Source organism: Alligator sinensis, unplaced genomic scaffold, assembly GCF_000455745.1.
Source record: "Alligator sinensis unplaced genomic scaffold, ASM45574v1 scaffold1317_1, whole genome shotgun sequence".
In the NCBI taxonomy this organism is placed as follows: Eukaryota; Metazoa; Chordata; order Crocodylia; family Alligatoridae; genus Alligator; species Alligator sinensis.
Window position 1 is genome coordinate 28636 of NW_005842766.1, and position 23669 is coordinate 52304.

A 23669-nucleotide genomic window follows, 5' to 3' on the forward strand; every position below is an offset into this window, starting at 1 on the left:
GCTGCTGCCAGCCCAGAGCTGTTCTGCCCTGGCTCAAACTACTACAGTCCTGGTCATCATCTACACATGTGTTTCTGCACAGTAAATGACTCCGTTGTAAGATAGTACTGTCCCTGACACTACTATCTTGCAGCAGAGTTAATTAATTTACTGTGCTCTAATACTGGCACACATGTAAATTGTGATGCTTTACAGCAGAACTAATTGGTCAACGCTGCAGTAAAGCACACGTGTAGATGCACCCACCGTCTCCCATCTGCTTACTCCCTCCCTTAATTGGTGAGCTCACTTGCTTGGCAGGCCTGAGATCAACTCACACTTGCTCACAAGGTTATCCACACAGATAAATTTATTGAGGTTTTGCAGAGCCCCAAATTACACAAAGGGTCAAGTTACACTAATGCAGTAGCTCAAGCTGACTTTTCATGACAGTCTTAAACACAAATTGATCTGTATCTACAGCCAACAGAGACCATTACAATTCAGCCAGGTATGAACTATTTTAATGAAGAGTTCATATGCTTCACAACAGTCCTAATTAAATATAAAAAATGCCAGTAAAAAACATTGAGCTAAATAAATACAGTAGCAATCCATCCCCTATTTACAGATCACACAAATAGTAAACAGATGTAGATCAGATCATTTGCAAACAGATTCAAGCTACACTTTAGCATCCAGAGCAAGGCCTATAAAATATAACAATCCAGAATGCAGAGGAGGTTAAACAAGTCACTGCCAGTCCTGCCATGCTCCACTGCAGTAGTGCCTGCTTGAAAGGTATAAGGATTAAACACTCATGTTAATTTAGCCCTTGCTGTGCAGTGCCATGCCACAGATGCATCACAGGCCTGGGGAGTGACATCAGAAACCGCAGGCAGGGAGATGCAAGTCACAAGAGCTGCTGCTGAAGGACCCCTATGAGAGACCTCCAATGAAAGGTGCACAGCTTCTTTTGCCTTTGGCTGATCCAGAACTCTCAATGAATAGGCTTTGGTATGGAAAAGGCAGGCTTAGATCAGTTCAGGGGCTGCACCTCCAGCATTACCAAGCACTAAGTGTGAAGAACATAGTCCTAGAAAGGAAGTATGGTTTAAAAAATCCTTCTTGCCTCCCCCCTCTACACACACAGAGTACAGTAGTCTGATTCACACAGCATGACATAGGATCCTGATGCACCACATGAAAACCACTGAACTTTTCTACTGCTTTTTGCAATCCATTCTCAAGGCTTTAACTGCTCTCCCCAATATCAGTGCTGAATAGTTTCATTAGGAAGGGGATGGCAACCTTTTAACCATGAAAAGTTCTGGGCTTTCCCAGAAATCCAGTCATAGCTTATCCTAGAGTAGGGGTCAGCAACCTTTTAAAGCAGGAGGCCATTGGGCTGCCACCCCTCTCTGGAGAGGCCAAGCCACCTGCTGCAGCCTCTGTTGTGTGCTGCCAATCCCTGTCCCCACTGGCAGTGGGGAGGCCCAGATTCAACAGTGACAGGGAGCTGCAATGGGCAAAGAGGGGGCAGCAGGGGTGACACTGCTAGGGGCTTGGCAGTAGGGTGTGGAGCAGAGAAGCGGGGAGATGCCAGGGCAAGCTGTGTGCCGCTGATCCCCCATGCCACTGCAGGCCAGATCCAGCCTGCAGGCCATAAGTTACCCAGCCCTGCCCCAAAGCAAGGTACAGAGCCTACTTCCCTGTTCTACATTAGGTGCTTGAGACACCTTCAGCTTTTGGGAAGGAAATACAGAAGCCTGAGCTAAGGTTCTGGCACATAGGCAAGACGAATCAATCTGCAAGTGTTCCTAAATATGCAGTGTTTTGCCCTATTTAAGGCTTCCTAGTGACTGGAATCTGCAGAATTTGAGGCCATATGGATATAGGGAAGTGTACAAACCCCCTATAGTCAGGGGCCAGTGGATGAGCGAAGAGGGAGCATGAAGCTTCACTGGGGAAAGCAACCAGCAGGGCAGGGAAGTATTGGATGCAGACCTTAATATCACAGGAAGGACTTACCTGGATGCTGCCTTGTGAACTACACACAAATAGGTGGGCTGAGGGAAGGCAGGACCAGGCAGTGTCACAACTGAACATTTTTTAGTAGACAGACTCTCCTGGGAAGGGAAAATTTCTGGCTTAGCCAGTATGCTGGTTAATTCAGACAGCCACAGGCCTGCAGGACCTGGCAAGCTCACCAAGTATAAGAGGGTGTTGGATTCTTGCCAAAGCAAAAATACTACAGGTCTACCAGGCCCATTCAAATCAGTCAGCACGACTGATGCTATCATGAGCTGAGTAGGATGGGACCTGGGGGAGGAGAGAAAATCTGAGAACCTGTGAGCCAGTTTGAGAACCCTGAGCTCCAAGAAGCTTGCTGTAGAATTCAAGGGAAGACCAGCCGTACTTGGAGACACTGGAGGGGAGAGAAGTGGAAGCATCAACTCCAGAGTAATATACTAAAGCTGCAAAAAACCCTGTTCAGCCAAGCTAAGACTTCTGGATGAAGCAGAGACCCGAGAGTATACCAAGCTTCCAGTGTCGCCTTGTGAACCTCTATGAGCCTGATCCTTTCCTTAATGCCTGGGAGATGTGGGACTTTGTCCTGCTCATTTCTAGAGATGATATAGGGCTAACGAGACTGAAAAAGGTTGTCTGGCTCCAAGCTGCTCAGTCCTAACTCAAGCTTGGCAATAGTAAATGGGCACATGGCCCCACTGGAACGGGTAGGGCAGAGTGGGCCAACCACCCCAGCACTTCAGGAGAGCGGCACAGTAACAGCCTTTTCAGACTTTCCCTTTTAGCTTTTCCTGGGAAGGAGTTCCTCCTTTTCCTCCTTCACTAGTTCTTCTTGCTCTGAAGCTCTGTAGGAAGGAAGATAAGCAAAAGATGCTGCTGCTTTCAGCAGTGTAGCTGGAGACAGGGGAAACCCACCAGGAAGACAAGTAAGTGGCCATGGAAATGCTTTGCCTCTACTGATTTTGACCAACCATTTGTACATGCTACCAGCAGCTACAGTCGGACAGGAAATCCTTGGTAACTTTCACATCTATTCAGAAAATAGGTGAAAGGGATAGGAATTCAGACTTACATATCTGACAGCAGATCTCTCTTATATACATTATGAAGTTCTTGAACTGGACTGGGGGTTGGACTAAATGACCTCCTGAGGTCCCTTCCACCTCTTAACTTTCTATGACTCTATGGACTGAATAAACCCAGCTTGCTAAACACATTTGTGTTATTTTTTTTTTCTGAAAGCTCATTTAAACTTATGTAAAACAAAAAGGCCTTAGGAGTTTTCTATACATAGATTTATTCCAGATTAACTACATGTGTGAATGCTTATTTCACATTTGGCATTAATGGCTGTAGCTCTGGAGTTTCACAAGCTCTGGTGCCTTCGGATTTGTCTAAATATGAAAATGAATCCAGAATACAGCAGAGGTAGGGTTAATCCACTAAATGCACTAAGCTACACCAGGGGAAAAAATGTAAAAACCATAGCTGTATTCTAGAATGAGAACATCCACACAGCTAATCTGGGACACATATTCCACTTAACATTTAAACTCCACCATATTCTGGATCATTTTCATATTTAGACAGATGGTAAGGTGCCAAATTTCAGTCTGGAAAAAGTGTGAGTTGCTGCCACTGACTCCCAATCTGAATGAGAACTATTCAAACCATGCCTGATAAAGAATAAACTTTTGTTCAAAAACCTATAAAAATCCTTTGCTCTCTCACCAGCAGAGGTTGCTACAGAGCAATGATTTACAGAATTAAATAGAACATGCTAGTTATTCTGTAGTCATTACTCTAGGGCACAGATCCTGAATAAACATTATAACTGCACGTCCAGGTTGGCTATCCTACATGCAGCCAAAAGCAGAGAAAACTTCCCTAAATAGGACCAAGCTTTGCTAAGCTGGCCAGTGCATTCTTTTGAAAAACTCTTTTACTATTCAATAGCAAAACTGTACAATAGGTTTAAAAGGCAACTCTTTGTTGTTTTTAACTATTTCCTTTACTTGCAATTCTTTAATGAGAATTACAAAGCCCAAGTACAACGCAATTCCTATTACAGGACATGCACCACGCATTCCTGAATGTGCTATGAAAGTAGTGCTATGAAAGTAAGTAGTGCTATGAAAGCAGTTTTCCCATGTTCCCCGTGGGGCACAAAGCTTCATTTGCAATGGAATATCAATTGCCAAAATTATGTTGAGATGTAGTCAAGAAAACAGGTGTTAGATAATTCTCTTTCACCTTGCTTTCTGGGCCCTTTCCTTTTTCTCAGCCGATCCTTGCATTGGCTAAATTTAGAGAAGATTGGATAGGTGAAAGTAGCCCACTTCACATAATGTCAAGTTCTTTCAGTTTATCCTGAAAATAGAAAGACTACAATTAAACAGAAACCATCAGGTAACTGGTGCTAAGCTTTGGATTTTCTATTTGAACACATTTATAAAGGACTGAAACACTGAGGAATTATGTTTAAATAGCCCAGATGATGGCTTCAAATGCAGAGCTGCTCTTTCATTAAGGAGCAGAACTGGACATCTCTAATGGAGTTTGGGGATGATTCTGATGGTTCAAATACATCTAACGTGACATAATGTGAAATAACATGTGAAATACATCAGTGAAATAATGTTAGACCTTCAAGGACAAAGCTGCTGTTATGGCTTGTTTACATGAACTATAAATAGACTGAAGGCTCAACAGATAAAATAAAAAGACCTATGATCTGGAGGGTAAATGATATAAAAACAAAGTTTCTATTCAGTATCTTCTAATTAGAACGACTTTTCTCCCTAAATGAAAATAGATTTCCTAAGACCAAAGCACAGTTCATTTTCCTTCTGATTCAACTGAAACCTACTGGTCTATATAAATGGAATCTAATATGCATTCAATTTAAGCATTCTTAAGTCTAGTGGAAACAGCGTGGGGGACTGCAAGCCATCTGGGTGGCTCATCTAAGCTACATACAATAAGTGTCTGCAAGGAAAGAAAACAGTGTCTCCTGACACCGCAAGATATTGCATATGCTAGTAGCCCAGAAAAACAGTTCAACCCCACCCCAACTTTAAAATGACATATCAGCAGACCTTTAACATGTCAGAAGCCCACAGGATTATTTAAATTCATGAACTGAACAGTGAATTCAGTTTGGACAAAGAATGTGGCATTTTTCCTTCTCACCTATTTTTCCACTAAAGGCTGCACGAAGGTAGAGAGGAAGCAGAGAACCCATTAGTTGCAAAAGGAGATGCGTAAAGCAGGGCAGGAATGGTGTGATTACATTAAAGCCAGCTGCTCTCTAGCTTCATGGCCTAAGGAAAATGACATGTGAAAGCACACAATCCCAGTGAAGAGCAAGGGAACAACAGGGAAAGAGAGATGAGACTGGAATTCTCTCTAATTTAATATACCTACGAACATGAGATGTAACAACTCTATGATTAGTCCCTTTTCCTGATCTTTCTAAGGAGCCTCTTCCCTTTCCATATTCTATTTACTAATCTGGCAAAAGGTAGGGCAGTGTGGCCTTTCAGACTAACTGGCTCAAAGAAGCAAGAGGTTTCATAGCAAGATTCCTAGCATCTGCCAAAGTAAGTTGTCGACTTTGAAAACTCAAGCCTTTCTGAACCAGTTAGTGCCTATGGTGCCACTCTACCCTGCCTTCTGCCCGACTTCAGACTAAACACAGCAGTACAAAGACAGATGTTTCTTAACAAGTAACTAGCCCATCTCCTTGGACATCTCTGCAATGTAACAACTAAGTGTTGTTCACTGTCATGAAATACAACATTGCAAAGAAGTCTATACTGGCAATTTGAAAATAGTAACTTCCTAGGGCTATGCCACATGTTCAAATTAAAGCTAGATAAAAACCAGCTACAAAGTTGTTACAGATTTTTAAGTGCTAAATTTGTAGCTGGTTGACTCTTTTTATAGCTGGATAGCCATTTTTATGGCTAGGTAATTATTTTGCACATGACCAGGCTAAATTTATTGCATGATTTACCAGTTTAATTATCTAACATATGTAATGTGTGGGGGTTCACTGATATATTGGTTGGTTAACAGATCAGCATTGATAAAAGGAGAAATTACATTATCAGCTCTTGGGTTTTTTTGGTCGTTATAGCCAATAATTACAGCCGTGTGCCTGGAGCACCCTGGTGAGCATAGTCCAGTCCCCACGCCCTGCTGCTAGCCTGAGCCCGCGGCAGACTACGGGTCCTGGCAAGCAGCAAGGGAAGGGGCTGCTAGGGAGCAGTCATAGGGCCCCATGCTCAGCAACAAAGGGACTATGTTCCCATGACATCGTGCATGCAGCCTGAGCACTAGGGCCGCCACAGAGCTGTTGGGCTGTGCGTGGGTGGGGTATGGTACCGTGCGAGGTAGATTCCACTCCATTGGGCACTGGGTGCCTTTGCAAAAGTGGATTCTCCCTAATGGCTGCAGGAGCTCGGCTGTGCGGAGGTCACCAGCACTGAGGCAGCAGCATGCTCTGGGGCTCCAAACATGCCCGGCACCTTTGTGCACATGAGGGTCTGCCTGGTGCACCTGTGATAGCAGAACAGGCTGTGCGGGGAGCAGGGCTGCGGGTAGAAGCCGTGGGCAAGGAGACGATGTATGTAGGAATAAGGTGGTCACCACCTTCCTTGTCAAGGGCTAGAGCAGGCAGGAGGCACGTGTGCATGCATACGTGTGTTATAAATGCAAAATAAACAAAAAAAGGTTTATTTATGTCAGTAGTTAAAAATGGCTTGCACTATTACCAAATATTGGATTGGCATCAGCTGACATGGCTGGTTAATCATCAGCTATCGGTATCAGCCAAGCAAATTTTTATTGGTGCATCTCTGGTAATGTGTGGGGGAGGCCCTGCCCTACAGACCTGAGGCAGGAGGGAAGAAGAGTGCATTTTGTCTTTAAAAACAAGCAAGCAAACTGCAAGAAGGAATGCCCTCAAACACAACAGTTATTTCTGTAGAAATAAAAGGAGACACTTCAGAAAGAACGGGTTTATGAAACATATGTTTGCATGTTAGTGCTTTACATAAATATACAGGGTTAAAATCTAGTGGGAAAACAATAAAGACATTCAAGTAAACAAAATGCATTTAATTAAAATGTTGTTACCCCTTCTTAATGACAGCTTAACCAAAAGACATTACTGAAATGGAGTCAAATTCTACTCAAGATCTGCCAGCAGCAAAACATTTCCCCTTAATACAAATCAAGGGGTGTGGGAACACAGGAGGTAATATCCAGTCTACATCATTAAAAAGCTTAGACACTGAAGATCATCACTACCTTAACAGTTCAGTTGCCACTATTTAGCTTGCAAGGTTTACGTACTGTGCTGGCAAAGGGATCACTAAAGTATGGCAATGAAATAGTTTCTATTTTTTTTCATCCACCTTTAAATTCCTGGAAGGTTACTCTCTGTCACATTAACAAACGTATGTGACATTAAGCAAACAATAGACACCACCTGATAAGCCAGTGAGGACTTCAGTAAAGAACACAGGGCTGAAAACATTTCAGAATAAATTTGGCATCTGTGCTGCCCGGTAGCAAACACAATTCACAACTGCTCTGGGGGTAGGAAGATGTAGAGATTAAAAAAAAAAAAAATGATGGGAGATATTACTTTTCCAAGTATCTGGTATGAAAGAACAGCATTCATGTGGATGGAACAATAGCCAACATAACCATAGCACTCCAAAACCTGACAGACTGCAGAGACCGGCAATAGAGAATCCACAGGATATTTTTAAATGTGGATACCAATTGAAATTAAATTTGAAAAAAAAGCTCAACACACTAGCTATGTGAGGAACACTAAGCCTGAGCTTTATTTTTCCCCTTCTGAAGCTCAAATTTTGTGAAGAACAGATTTGCCACATCAGTACACTTCTCTTTCAAACCATTTTACAAGCAAAGGACTAAATCTAAAAAAAATCTGTAAACAGTCCTATTAGAGAGGACAAGGGCTGGTGAGTTAGACAGGCTTCCTGGGCTTGCTCACATGTTAAAACTGTTAAAATAATTGAATTATGTGCAAGAGGGATTGTGTCCCATCTGTCAGTAATAAAATGGCAAAGATTCCATGTGTCACTTTAGTTACTGCAAGTGCAAAGGGCAATTCAAGTTTTGCCAACAGTCCCCAAAACAGAATTTGAGCTCTAAAAAACAGAAACATTAAAAAAAAAAAACCTCTTCAAAGGAGTTTAAAACAGAACAATCTGCCAGAGAACAGTTTCATTAGAGCAAGACATGTTTCACCCACAAGCATGAAAACCACCCAAATATTAAATAAGAATCTACATATCTTGAAAACGGAGAAACTTTTACAGCTACAGCTGGACATTTTCAATGATTCCACCTTCCAAAATAGCCACATGAATGTTTCCATTTATAGGTTATTCCTTTGAAGTGCCTCACAAAGGTTTTGATTGGCATCTGGTTCCTCAGTCATCACTTCCACAGTTTCCCACTCCCCAGACCTGCTGGATTTCTTTATGGCATCTACTACACTTTGCGTATAGAGTCCATCTTCAAAAGAGGCTGCCATAGAGACTGGTTTGTGATCCCACGTCCGACGGTCTTCCTGGTCTTGGAAAGACTGTCGCAGTGCCTGCACCATATATACCATTCCTTTCAGGTAGAGCAATGGGATGTCTTTAAACCCCTTTTCCAGAAGCCCCGCATTGATGGCCAGAGAATCTGTAAAGAGCAGTTCCTCCTGAAGTGCTGTATTCTTCTGCCCATACAAGTCTGTCCCACGAGCAATAAGGCGACCTGCAGACCCAACAATCATGACTTCATGAACAAATGATCCTGGCATGTTAAAGTTGAGAGTCACAGTGCTACAGACACCACCACTCATAAGCATCTGAAAGAAGCAAAAGTCATCACTAGTGACGTGACGGATTCCACTTATAGCTGCATTCTGCTTCACAAATGTTTTAAGCAAGCCATGGACTTTCTCAGCCTTCCTGCTAGTTAGATGAGTTAAGAGGTCTATAATGTAGGTGCCCATGGTGTGCAGTCCACCTCCTCCCATTAGCTCATCACAGATCCAGTTATACTTATGACTAAGCAGGCTTCCCCAGTACACACGTACATCACAGATCATTACATTGCCTATGTAGTGTTCTTCTATTAACTGCTTCATTTTGACAAAGGCAGGCAAGAAACGGAGGACGTTGCCAACAATGCTCATGAGCTTGGGGTAATATCTGGCAGCTGTAACCATTCTGAAGGCATCTACAGAAGTAGCAGCTTTCTCACAAATCACGTTCTTTCCTATACCTGCAGGCAAAATAAAATATTCAATGAACATGCAGCGAGGAAGTTGAACAATTCCAGGCAATGGCAAGGGGAGGTTCTCAAAGCCAGGCTACTCTGGCACTGCTTGAGAAGTCAGGGTCAAGGTAAGGTAACACATGCAGCAGGGAGCTGCAGGGAGCTGCAGCTGCAGCCAGCCCAGGCTCTGGGGTAGCTGCTGCCAGCCATGGTGCCTGGACTGTTTACAGCAGGGCTTGCAGCCTCCCAGCTGAGCCTGGGCTCCCAGCTGGCAGCAGCTGCCTAGAGCCCAGGCTGGCAGTGGTGTGCCAAGGAAAATGGCCTCGCGTGCCATGCTTGGCATGCATGACAGGGGTTGCCGACCCTAATGTAAACAATACTTTTAACAGGGAGGACCAGCAGCAGTTAATGGAAGGAATGTGGTTTGTCATGAGCACTCTTTACACTTTGTTGCACCTAGAATGGAGCTGGGCACATGGGTGCTGGACAAGAGGATCGTAGAGGCAGAGAACTGGATTGTGCAGGTTTTAGGCTCCATGTTTTAGAAAGGATGTGGAGAAGTTAGAGAGGATTCAGAGGTGTTAAACAAAAATGATGAAGGGTTTGGAAGGTGAGACATGAGGAGAGGTTCAGCTTGCAGAGAAGGTGATTAAGATGGGACATGACAGCAGTCTTCAAATACCTGAAGGGCTGCCATAAAGAAGAGAGACAACACCTTTTCTCCCTTGCTGCAGAGAGCAGGACACGGATCAATGTTTCGAAGCTGCAGTAAAGTAGGTTCAGATGGGATATGAGGAACATTTTCTTTTCTGTTAGAACAGTGAGGCAGCAGAATAGACTGCCCAGGAAGTTGTGGATGCTCCATCACTTGAGGTGTTCAAGAAAAGGTTGGATAAGCATTAACCAGGGATGACTTAGGGCAGGGCTGTCCAACCGGCAGCCCCCAAGAGGTTAAGTCATTGGGTTCCAACCTCAGGGCACGACTCAAATCAGGGTTGCGAGGGGTCCTCAGTAGGGTTGTGAAGGGCCCGCACACATGTGCACACTTGTGCATGCGGCGCAGGAGCGGCGGGTGGGTGGGGTAGGGCCACTGCGCACAAAGGGGTAGCAGCAAAAAAGGGTTGGAAACCACTGGCTTAAGTTGTGGCTACCGGACTCCTGCCTGGCTGCCAATCCCCCAATCGCTCTGACTGAAACTGCAGCGAGAGTCTCTATGCTCTCCCCACCTCTCCTGGCTGATGCTTTCTGCCTCTATCCCAGGGATGTTTTGCAGCGTGGCAAGTGGCACAAGGTGCTGAGGGTGAGTCTGGGGCCATGCGTGGGGTGCAATGGTGGTGGGGCTGCATGCAAGAGCATGCATTGCAGTGTGGGGAGGGAAGGGGATGGGAAGTGTCTATGTGACCAGGCAGCCTATGGCTAGTCTGGTGCAGCCCACATGGTACGTGGTTGCCAGAGGCTAAGAAGTTGGACAGCTCTGATCTTGGAGAAACCTGAAGTGCTCTGTAAAGAGCAACAGTCAGAAGCTCAGGAGCCACCAGCTGATCCCTTCATGTAGCTTGCTGAGAAATATGAGAAGAGCTCTAGAATCTGAAGCAAGTGGTTATCGCAGAGTAGCATACACAGCAACAGGAGAATGAACAACTACTCTACAGTCTGGCTTACTTACGGTAGAAGATTAAAAGAGCTGGGATAAGTTTATGAAGAAGATACAGGAAGGGGAGTTCTGGCTGTCCAGTTAGAGCAGGAGTGGGCAAAATACGGCCCATGGGCCGGATCCGGCCCACCAGGCCATTTTATCCAGTCCACAGGGCCCCTAAAAAAATTAGAAAATCAATTATTATCTTCCTGTAGCTGCCTGTCAAAGATGACAAGGCACCAGTGGCAGCAGAACCCAGGAGGAGATGGCAGTAGGACCCAGCGGAAGCAGCAGCAAGGCCCACCCCACGCTGTCCCACCCCCAACCCCCAGCCCAAGCTTCTGCCTAGAGGCTTCTAGCCTGGGACCCTGGGGCTGTTCCCAGCTTCTCTGCCCAAGAGTGAAGACTCAGATAAGAATGGGCGGACCGGGGGGAAGGATCGCTGGCACAGCAGGAGTGCAAACCACACGGTTCCCAGCTGGCTCCTGCTGCGCTGTGCAGTCCCAGTCATGTAGCCAGGAACTGCATGCTACTGGAGTGGCGGGTGGTCAGCTGGGGCAAGGGAGGAGGGGCAGGTGGCAGGGGGGGTATGGGGGAAGGAAGGGAGGGGGCAGGGGAAAGGCAGCGGCAGCAGAAGCAGAGCAGAAAGTGGCAGTGGGTAGGAGTGCGAGGCCCCAGGGCCAAGGCCAGCAGCAGCAAGAGCCAAATGGGAACCGTGGGGGCTGGGCTGGCTTTTGCTGTATTCTGCGGTCCGTGTTGCAGCTGGGAACTATGCGCTGTGCTGGCCAGCTCCGTGCCACGCTACGCAGTTCTCAGCTTCAATGCCAGGATGGCAGAATAAGCAAGAATCCCAGAGTTGTAGCAGGGAACCATGCTGTGCGACATGGAACCAGCTGGGCACCTCCTGGTGCCATACAGCTCCCAGCAGTGTGGCACTGAGCCAACCTGGCCTGTCCTCTCTAGGCACCATGCAGCTCCCAGCTGCAATGCCCAGGACCTGTGCAGCATGGCACGCAGCTGCTGGACCGGTCCTGCAGAATGCGGTAACACCAGGACCCGCACAGAGCCAGCCCGGTCCACTGGCAGGCTAGTGCCAGGAGCCATGGGGAGTCTCATGCCATTAGGCTGGGCTGGCTCGCAGGGTTCCTGGCACTCTAGCCAGAACCTGCACATGGAGGCACAGAGCCAGAGTCCCACGAGCCCCATGTTGCAGCTGGGAAGCACATGGTGCACTCCCCAACACCCCACATCCACACACACTGACATATAAACATATCCCTCCACAAACCCCATACCCACCCACCCACACCCCACATACACACCCAACCACAGCAACCCAAAAAAATTCCATACCCATCCACCCATACCCCGCTACACCCCTCCACATGCCCCCACAGCCTCCCACAATGTACAAGAGTAAGATTTCATTTTGAGCTATTATGTAATCACCTCTGTACACAACAAAATACACACAAATCATGACAAAAAGGAGTATTTCCAGGGGGCAAGGGGAAGGACTTCTGATGGTCAGGGGTTGGGGTGGGATTTCCGGTCCCAAGATGGCAACCAGGGGGTGGAGAACCTGTTGAGGGGCAGGGCTATCCTTGTGGCCCTCGATAGCTCACCAAAACTCATTAAGCGGCCCTCTAGCCAAAATAATTGCCTGCCCCTGAGTTAGAGGGTGTGATGTATGGAGTTATGTTGGCTCTCCCCAAGTTACAGAGTAGTGGAAGGTGTTTAGTAACTCCCATGCTTCTGGGCTTTGCTGGTTGCTACATGGGACTGGGAAGGGTTTTCCTCCCCTCCAGTTGCTACAAGATTCAGAGGTATTTTTTTGCCTTCCTCAAAAAGCAGTGGCTGTTGGCTACAGCCAAGGCTGGGAATTTTGACTGGAGTGTGCCAATGCTCCTGCTGGGACTAAAACATGTGCCTGGCTTGATGGTCCTGCCCCTCTGTTCAGGGTCAGACTGATCACCACATTTGAGGTCAAGAAGGAATTTTACCCCACGGTCAGATTGCTACGGATTGTAGGGGTTCTGCCTGCTTTTGTAGCAGATTGTGGGGGAGTGCCCTCTTCCTGGGATCCCTCAAGCACATTTTAATAACCCTTACAGCACCAGGGCACTAATAACAGATGTCCCCTTGCTTTATCTATGGCAGGTTAGGTTGCTGTGCCTTGCGTGACTGGGCTGATTTTGTAGTTTTATTAACAGTTTCAACAAGGATTTACTTGGGATGATCCTGCCTCAATAAGGAACTGGACTAGATGACCTCTAGAGATACCTTCCAGCCCAATTCGTCTGAGGCTATGACTCTAGGTATAATCAAAATGTTTTAGCTTAAAACTAAAATCTTATTACTAGGAATACAAAATGCAGAAAGAATACAGCACTATATTCTACCTGCCAGAGAGGCATCTATAAAACCCATGCTTTAAAACTCAGCAGATGTGAGAAGCAAATTAAAACAAACAGCCCCATGAATCCATTTACAGTGTCTCTTTTCAGTACAGAAACATTATAGGATATCACCAGTCCACAAAGCCCTTAAAAGTATTTGATAATTCTTTGATACTAATAATCAGGATCTCTGCAGGTAGCCACTAGTAGCCAACATTTTTAGTGCACACCAGATCCTTCCTCCTATTCCTTTTCTCGTGTTCATCCACGACTACATTTCACAGATCATAGAGTAGTGTAACAGAACATACAGTGTCACTGTAAACTTCAGCCCAGTGCCCTCAAATCAATTATTTGCCAAGATGAAGCTGACAAATCCATTAGCATAGTTTTCTTACCCCACTGCATAATCTCATGAAACACTCGCCTGTATTTTGTGATGAGAGATCTGCCTGAAACCTATGCACATTGTAACGGACATTATTTGTCCTGAATTTCAGCCTAATAGACATCATTTTCTATATCAGCAGTTTGCAACTGGGGTGCTGCAAGACCTTTTCAGGGGTGCCATGGCACGGATATTGCTGCTGCAACAGCCAAGTGGAACTGCCCCATGGACCTTGAGGACAGCCAGTTAAGCCTAAAACAGGCTGGAGTGCCTGGTCCTGCTGTAGCAATTCCTGATCCAATCCCCCATGTTCCTCTGGGAAACAGAGGTACACAGAAGGTGAAATACCCTGATCCTATCCTTCATAATCTGAGGGGGACCCCAAGTAGAAGAAAGGCAGCCACCTGCTGGCATGGCTTGGCTCAGCCTTACTTACAAACAGATCAGCTGGGAAAAGTTAAGTTTACAGCTACTGCTAAGAGATCTGCTGGCTTGGGGAAATCAGGGCTAGAAGTCCAAAAAGGAAGGATGTGGAAATCCTGAACTAGGGAGAAGGGGGAGCTTACAGGCTCTGACTAGGAAATGCAGCCCCAAAGGAGGATGACTGCAGATACTGATTTTGGAAGGGAAAGATTACAGGCTATAGAAACTGGGTCCAGGATCAAGGATGCAAGACAGAAACTTGTGTAATTGGGAACTAGTAAGGAAACTGAGGCAAGGTACCTGCAGGACTATTCCAATCGCAAGGGTTTCTCCCTCAGACAGTACCAGTCTACAATAGGCCAGAAACAATCCAAACATTCTTCTAATACCTTTAGTGAGAAATCTGACTCCAAACAATATCAGTCTGTTCTCAGTACGTTAGAGACTGTCTTTTTCTAGTCACATTTCCAACTAGAATAAACACTTTAAAACACTGCTCAACGAATAAGGAAAACATTATTCTCATTTATGGGCAAAACAATTTTAACTAGCTACTATAAAACTAAGAGAAAAAAGAAACTGGGAACCAAAAGTCAAGCCAGGGTTCAAGAAATTCCAAAACAACGTTATGAATGAATTTTTATGTGGTTAAGATATAACTAACTCCCACCAAAAATCTTCCTATTTAAAAGATGTTTACATCCCTCTTAGTAATCAAAACATATCAGACAGTTTCAGATTTTAGGTCAGATCATAGGTGACACGTAGGGAGGGGTCCAGGGTGGGGCATGTGCCTCCCCTGAGATCAAGTGCTCTGGCTGGGGGGGGCGGGGGAGAAGGAAAGCAGGCACAGTGAGAGCTTGTGCCCCCCGTGAAATTGGCTCCACTGGCAAGACATCATCAGCGGAAGTCCCAGCAGTTCTGCTGCTGCCGTGCCACATGCAGAAGAGCTGGCACTTTCGCTGCCGCCATGCTCAGCAACTGGCTGCTGGGGGACTTCCCCCCGCCCCGGGTTGTGCTCCGCTGGTGCCTCCCCCAGACTTGGGAGGCACCAGTTGCTCATAGGTCAGATTAATTTTCTGTTTTTAAAGGGTCTTGCATCTCCATCAGATCCCTACAGCGCCCTAGTCTCCTAGCCTAGAACACTCAAATCCTTTAGATTCTGGTAGCCATTTTCAGGGATGGGATTATGGTGGCAAATGCAGCCATCCTGAATTTCAGCTTGTATATGAATGAAATGATTTTTCAAGAGGTCCAAGATGGGTCATGGCCCTCCTTTTTTCTTCATGACTGGAAAGTAACTGCTATTGAATTCTGTTGACCAATACATATAGTGAGTTTCTATTAGTGACCTTAATGAGAAAGGCAGGGCAAATTTTGATTTTAAAAGGACAGAAGAGTCCATGAATAGGGATGCGGAAGGGCAGCTGAGCATAGTGACCAAGTGGAAATGGACAAAGTACAGTAGTTAGTTGTGATGGTATCCATGATGGCATGATACCATATGTGCTGGGAGTGGGCCAGGCAGATCCTCAAATGGAGATCTAATCACTTCTAGAATCTGTTGAGTTGGTCTGACAGTCCCATCAATACACCTTTTATATCCCATGACAGGCTAAGAGAACCAGGACATAGTCTTTGTCTATGAAAATAATGTCTTTTTTAATGGGCCATAAGACTACAGTGGAAGAAAAAGGACCATGGGGATAGTCTCTGATGGGCATACAATTGCAGCTTTATGTATTTAAGTGCATGGGGTCTATACATCTAGTAAGCAAAGTGTTACCCTCGAGTCCTTCAAGGTAAGAGAGGTATTGTTCATCTTGATGCTGAACTCCTCAGCTTCCTAGAATGAAATCCCCCCTAGTGCCCTATATTGGAGGATGCAGGGGGAGACAGACCCTTATAGTCAGTGCATGCCCTCTATCTCTGCCACAGAACTTATGTCATTTGCACCTATAACTGCCTGCAGACTGGCCTCTACTACTGTTTGTCTACCAGGGTAGATTAGCAAGACAAATGCCTGCCTCAAGTCAGGTTGCAATTCATTTATGAAGGAAATTTCCCAAACATGCAGAAGTTGTAAGTCATAAGTTGAAGCCATGAACTGCATGCTTGTGGAGGACTATGCCTTACTGCCAAATAAACAGGGTGGATTTGATTTAAACTATGATTTAAATCACTGGTCAGGAAGCCTCAATATAATCATTTCAGGGATCTATGCTGTAGGCATGTTGGTGTTGGTCTGAGAAAAAGACTACACAAAGCTCTTGGGTCAGAGGTGATATCTTTTATTAAAACAACTAAACAGTAGCAAAAAAATTCCTTTCTTTGCAAGCTTTTGAGCACATACACCCTTCTTCAGGCTGAGGAGAATTCAAAGATTGTAAAAGTCCTCCTAGGTAGAAAAGAAACTCCATTTTGCACAGGGGAGGTAGAGGGTAGAGGTTTATTGCCCTGGGTATCTCAGAGTCCTTTTGTGAGAGTGTTGGCCTGTGATGTGTAGATTAGGCTGGCTTCTATCCTGGAGATGTCCAATGTTGAAATCAGACAGGAAGGAGAAAAATCCTTCTTGTTTGGTTAGCAATGACATTGGACATCTCCACAGAAGAAGACTGCTTAATCTGCACATCGCAGAGCAACACTCTTGCAAAAGGACTCTGATACACCCAAGACAATAAACCTCCACCCTCTACCTCCCCTGCGAGATATCACTTCTGGCCCAAGAGTTTTGTGCATCGATTTAATCATTGTTTTCTACAAAAAGTGCATTCTTGTTGTTTGATATACTTTATTCATTTAACTTCTTGAAACTGCACTTTTAGATAAAGGTAAGGGTTTGACTGTGTGTACACAAACTTGCAGAGAGATAACAGGGCTGATAGGTGGGTAATCAGGTCTGTTATCTCTCATTTCCATATACTGCTGTTAACAAGGATGTTATCTCTGGAGAAAACAAACTCTCCCTTTGTCTGAAGAAGGGCATTTGTGCCTGAAAGCTTGCAAAGAACAATTTTTCCAACTATTTAGTTGTTCTAATAAAAGATATCACATCCACCCAAAGAACCTTGTCTGCCTATGATCTCTGGAGACAGAAATCCAGAGTTTGAGAACTGAAACTAAGCATCACAGAGATGCTTAATAGGATCTCCTAGACCAGTGGTTCTCAACCTTTTTTCTGCCAGGACCCATTTGTAAACATCAGTGGCCAGTCCTGACCCACTGCCCCTCAGCACCTCTTGTGTGTGTGTGTGGGGGGGGCGCACGCAGGGGACCCCAAGCAGCTCCTCACAGGCTGCAACTCTGCCAGCCTGCAAGGGAAAAGCCATGGTTTGCCTGTTTTTCTCCTTTAAAGGAAAATCCATTCTTAAAGTTTGTTCGCAACCCTTTCATATATTCTTGCGAACCACTTTTGGATCATGATCCACAGGTTGAGAAATGCTGCTCTAGACTGAGCACTGAGTCCCGTTGGGGAGAGTGATTTTCTTTAATCTTTACTAATTTATGGAGAAGCCTCTGGGAACCCCATAAGATTGGGCCCCTAATATAGTCCATGGCCTGTTGTGACTTAGTTATAAAACTTCTAAAAAAGTTACACGAATATATTTTCTCAAATAGTACATCATTAGAATTTATAATCCATATTCCATGATTATAGCGTTGAGCTTTAACATATATTAAATTAAAACTATTTTATATAAGTTTATTTAAAAAAATAAGATTAAATAAAAAAATCTGATTCAAATAAAACAAATTATTTTTATCCCACCTACAAATAAATCAGGTCTCTTTGGCTACTTGTCTCTTGAAGTGGTTCTGTTCCATCAGGACTTCTTATTGCCCATTGTCACTACCAGACATGAAACCACAGAGCAGGGGATTTTATGGTAGCAGAGTTTCTAGAGGCCCCATTATAACTACAATGGCATCAACAGATAGCACCCTTGTAGCCATGATGGGAACCATGGACCATGGGATGGCTACTCAATATCCCAGTCCCCATCTAGGATGAGTCTACAACCAACTGTGTGGCAATCCAGGAAGGTGGACAGGACTCTGATAGTATCTGTGTGAATACTCTCTCTAACACCAACAAAGAAATGGATGAAAGCAACTGCATGATATCTGGAGGCTATGCTGACAGTCCTCTCCTCAAATACCAAGACTACTAAGGATTACAGTGCTGAAGATTGCTGGGAGGTCCAGTGCAGTCATCAAAATAGAGGCAGACAGTGATGGTGATCTGTTAAGCCAGGGGTGGGCAATTATTTCACACAGAGGGCCACTTACCAAGTTTTGGTAAGCTATCAAGGGCCACATGGGTAGGCGCTGCCCCTTGACTGGTGCTCTGCCTCCCTGGTCCCCATCTTGTGACCAGAAGGCCTGCCCCCTAGCCCCTGACGTCCCTCCCCTTGCCCCTGGAAGTACTCCTTTCAGCAAGGGGTTTTGCCATCTCAGAACCAGAAAAATACCAAAATATATTCTAAAAAGCAAACATCTGCAGCATTCATTAATTTGATTTAAAAAAATATTTCTGTCCTGATTTACATGTGTTTGTGTAGTGTACACAGAGGTGATTGAACAATAACTTAAAATTAAGTTTTACTCTTGTATATCATGGGGGGGGCTCTGGGGGTGTGGGTGCATATGAAGTTTGTGGGGGGCATGTGTGGGGGAGGGAGGCTGGGGTGTATGAGGTGGTATGGATGTGGGGTTCTACATCTATGACAGTACGAGGAGGGGTGCATATGTATGGTGGGGTGTGCGTGCGGGACTCACCCTATGAACGAACACACACACACACACACACACACACTGCCCCGGCCTGCGCGTGCGCGCGCACACACACACACCAGCCGGGACCCATGCTACCCAGCCTGGCGATGCAGCTAGGAGCCATGTGCTGCCAGAGCAGGGCGGGGGCAGGAAGAGAGTGAAATGGCTGGAGGTGGGGTGGGACTGGGCTGCTCAGGTTTGCTAAGAGCTACCCCTTGGTCCTGCTGGCCCTGCCTCCTGTCAGCTTTGACAGGCAGCCAGGAGCAAATAAATATCAATTTATTAATTTTTCAGGAAACCCATGGCCCAGATAGAATGGCCTGGTGGGCCAGATCGGGTCCATGGGCCGTATTTTACTCGCCCCTGTGGTAAGCAGTTCCTGCACTGCAACTAGGTCTGCCAACATCATGAAACTGGTAAGGGCTGTAGGTTATTCTGAGGCCTGTGAGTGAGGCTCAGGCATCCCAATCAGTGGTGCACAGTAGAACAAGCCTGCTGATGCTGAGACAGTCTTTCTGGTAATCAGTATGCCAGAGCACCAGAAATTGAGGAAGCAGAGCCCTGGGGTAAGGAAAGGGCTTTCTGAAGTGCAGTGCATATCAGTTTCTTTCCTTCTTTGGTATCTCAACACCAGGTTATTGGCACTGAGCATGAATGGGCTTCATCTGGAACCACTGGCCCTGTGAAGCCTTAGACATGAGGAAGACTTCATTCAGGATTTGCCCTGGAATTCCCTTTACCTCATGAAAAGGTGATTCCATATCAGTTTGACAGGTCTCAAGATCTGCAAATTTGGTCTGTGCTCTTATGTTCCTAGAAGACATGTCCAAGGCATGCCATGGACTTCCTGAACAGGCAGATCTGCAGTCTCACTTCCATATCCTGGGGGTTTATGAAGTGGAGATGCAGCAAATACTACTACTTTCAACAGGTGCAGACACTAAAACAGGGGTGGGCAATTATTTTGGGTGGAGGGAGGCTTAATGAGTTTTCATGAACTGTTAAGGGTCACATGGGTAATCCCACCCCTTGACATTTGCCCTGCCCCCTGGGTCACCATCTTGGGCCCAGAAGTCTCACCCCAAACCCCTGCTCTTTGCCACTGGAAGTCCCTCCCTTTGCCCCCCCAGAAATACTACTTTTGGGAGGGGGGGGTTGCCATCTTAGAACTAGAAAAAAAACAAATCATACATTAAAAATCAAACACCTACTATAACACTTTAATTTTATTACAAAAATTATTTTTATCATGATTTGTGTTTGTGTACTGTCTATAGAAGGGACTGCATAATAACTCAGAAATAAAATTCTTAGTTTTGTATGTTGTGGGGGGGTGTATGGTAGGGTGTGGATGTACAGGTGTATGCGTATGGTGGGGTGTGGGTATGTGTCTTTGGTAGGGTGTGGGGGTGTGAGAGGGTGTGGCTGTGTGTTGGGGGGCATAGGGTATGGTGGGGGGCATAGGGTGTGGTGGGGTTTGTTGATATGTGGGGGGGTTTGGGGTATGAGGGAGGGTGGGGGTATGTGGGGAACCCCCTACACTCCTCCCATGACACAGCAGCAGCATGTGGAGGCGCTCAAGGTGTTCATGCCTGGCAGGGCGCAGTTCTAGCCAATGCTGCATATCACGGTGAGGGGCGCAGCCTCCACCAGTCTGTATCACCAGCGCTCCCCGTACTTGCCAAGCATGGGAGAGAAACTCCAGACACTGGAGCTGGCTGCCTCTTCTGCACCAAAGGGGAAGGCACCTGGGGTTCCCCTCCTGTGCAGCACGAGTGTAAACGTTGCACTTGCACAGCAGGGAGTGCTGGCAATACAGACTGCCTGGTGAATGCTGCACCCCTCGCTGTGATGTGCAGTGTTGGCCAGAGCTGCACCCCGCCAGGTGTCTGTGCTGGGCACAAGCACCCTTAGCGCTCCCACCTGCCGCTGCTGCCATTGCCACTGCCTGCCAGATTCCCACCCCCCCTCACACTGCCCACCTGAGCTCCGCGCTGCTACCAAACCCCTGGGCACGGGGTCCGCACTGCCATCAGCCCCAGCCCCACATTCCATGCTCCCACCCAGGTGCAGCTCCACCCCCACTGCTTCCCTACCTGCTGCCTGGATCCAGCAGGAGACCAGGGAAGTGGGGCAGGTCCCTGGGGCTGCTGCTGCAGCAGCAGCAGCCGCCGCCACTCCCGCACCCAGAAGCTGCGTGCTGGCCGAGCCCTTCTGCCCACAAGGGTGGGAGCGAAGTGCAATAGGGTATGTTTGGGGGTGCAGGTGTGTACACGTGGGTGCCTTGCTCCCACCTTTGTGGACAGAAGGGCTTGGTGGGGCACAATTTGTTGCTGGGTGCTGCGGGCCTAATGAAAGTGCTTGACAGGGCATATTTGGCCCGTGGGCTATATTTTGCACATCCCTGGACTAGAATGATTAGGAAAATGGACAGTCTATTGAATAAGTTGAGATCCAATGAGCTTGTCTTGTTTAACTTGCCAAAATGAAGGCTAATTGGGAATATGATTGCTATTTAGAAATAACATCAGAGGTAAACGCCAGGGATGGCAAAGAACCACATAAGAAGAATGTTGACACCAGAACAAATGAATAAAAACTGGTCAGGAATAAAATTTAGGCTGGAAATTAGAGCTTTTCTAACCCTCAGAGCAGTGAGACTAGCAAGCTTGGGCAAGGAACCTAACTAGTTTTATTATGGTGAATGAGAAGTACGCAAACAGGATTTTATTACATAATTGCCTGCAGAAGAAAGCACTGGACTCAGTGACCCAGAAAGTCCCTCCCACTTCCATGTTATTAACTACCAAATCTATCTAAAATACAGTAAAAGCATTGTTATCTGGCATGAATGGGGTAAGGGGGTGCCAGTTATCTAAAAATTCTGGTTATCTGAGAGTTATACGGAAGACAGTGCCATACTTGTAGCGTAAATACTTGATGCGCATGCCGACAGACTCGGCAAAGATTCCGGTTGCTGAAGTGAGGATTTGTATTGGGGGATATTGGAAATTCCAGTTAATAGAGTATTCCAGTTAGTAAAATGCCAGTTAACATAGGTTTTACTGTAGTAAAAGCAGCTGGAGCAACAGCTTCCTGCAGTCTAAACATATATAGCAAACTACTTCTTTAACCAGAGAAGTAGATGTGAGCAACTGAGGTGGAGCAGGTACACACCACCACTCAGTGCAGAGCTAATAGCTGTAGGGTATATTTGTGATTAACTAGCTAAAAGTCCCCAACTTCAGACACATTTAAGCATATGTACCAACTGAGAAAGTACCTAGGCACAATTGCTCAAAGGGCAAACCACAGCAAATCAGCTCCAGAGCCCCATTTGATCTTCATGTGGAAGCTATGTTTCTACTTGCTCTGGTCTTTGATTAAAATATATGGTCAGCACACAAAAATGTAAGAGGATCCTTTCCCAAAAGAATAACAAAAATAATTAGTCTTCCTTTGATCTGTGGCAACAGTTAGAAAGAATTCAGTTCCTTTGTAATGCTTTGAAGAGTTTAGCTATTCTGGCTCTGTTTGTGTAAGTTTTGTGGCTCACTGCAGATAGAGTATCTTGGTAAAATGAATAATGAATATGTTTCAGCTGAGATTCAATGGAGAAAATTGCAGGAAATAATTGTTCCATATGCAGAAGAGCTGCTTGAAATAGAGATAGACCAAGAAAATGTCTGGAAACAAACCTTTTAATTTCAGGGAGGTTATGAAATCTGATGTCAAAATTGATCTGCTCCCTATTTCACAGATACTTAGAGATAGCAAGACACTATCAAATAAATTAGAGAGAATGTCAAAATGATTAACGCAGCATGCTGCAAGGGTAAACCCAGAACAGTCACTGTACAAGATGCTCCAAACCCATTCAGTTGTACTTCCTGGACCCCTCAGACTGTATCCACAAGGGATCTAACTGATTTTTCACAGTCAACAACAATTTGGAAATACATGCAAAGATTCATGAATGAGGGAAAAATAAATGGAGAAGGGTTTACCCAGAAACTCCCTCCTTGGGCTTTCCACTGTACCACCCAAATCCAACCTGCGAACAAGATCATCTTTTGCACATCTAGTCTCCTTCCTCCTATCACAGTAAAGTCTCCTAGTTCAGACAGCCTCTACACACAGGAAGTGTAGCAGACAGCACTAATGCTCAAGATCCCAGAAAGAGCACCTGTATTGAGCTTTGGTGCTTTAAACAATTCCTGTCACTGACACTAGGAGATAAGACAGAAATACCAGCATATTTCCTGCTACAGAAATAAGATTTAGCTAGGCACCAAAACAGGCAAGCAGCAACAATAGCAGGCCATTTGAGATTAAAAGGTACTGAATCGATCCTTCTGGTCAAGGGAAAGTGCCTGGATAGGAGTGGGCATATTTTGCAGATTAATGCATGACTATGCAGGTGATGTTGCTAGCAGGGCGTTGACTTCTTTGACCATGGAAATACATGCAAAGATTCATGAATGAGGGAAAAATAAATGGAGAAGGGTTTACCCAGAAACTCCCTCCTTGGGCTTTCCACTGTACCACCCAAATCCAAGATGTTCCAAGAAGGACTGCTAGGAAGAGACGGGATCCACTTGACAAAGAGAGGGAAAAACATCTTCACAGACAGGCTCACTAACCTAACGATTCATAGACGTTAGGGTCGGAAGGGACCTCAATAGATCATCGAGTCTGACCCCCTGCATAGGCAGGAAAGAGT

At 45.7% G+C, this 23669-nt stretch overlaps 1 protein-coding gene across 10 annotated transcripts in view; it reads right to left on the reverse strand.

The window, feature by feature from the left end:
- Positions 1–7021: 7021 nt before the first annotated feature.
- Positions 7022–23669, reverse strand: part of GFOD2 (glucose-fructose oxidoreductase domain containing 2) — a 61672-nt gene continuing 45024 nt past the window's right edge. For 9 of the 10 annotated variants that reach the window (XM_025216780.1, XM_025216779.1, XM_025216781.1 and 6 more), the window contains one exon: positions 7022–9330. In XM_025216780.1, coding sequence (XP_025072565.1) covers positions 8432–9330 — 899 coding nt within the window. In that variant the 3' untranslated portion in view covers positions 7022–8431. The remainder of the gene's footprint in view (positions 9331–23669) is intronic. The other variant, XM_025216784.1, reaches the window with a different exon arrangement.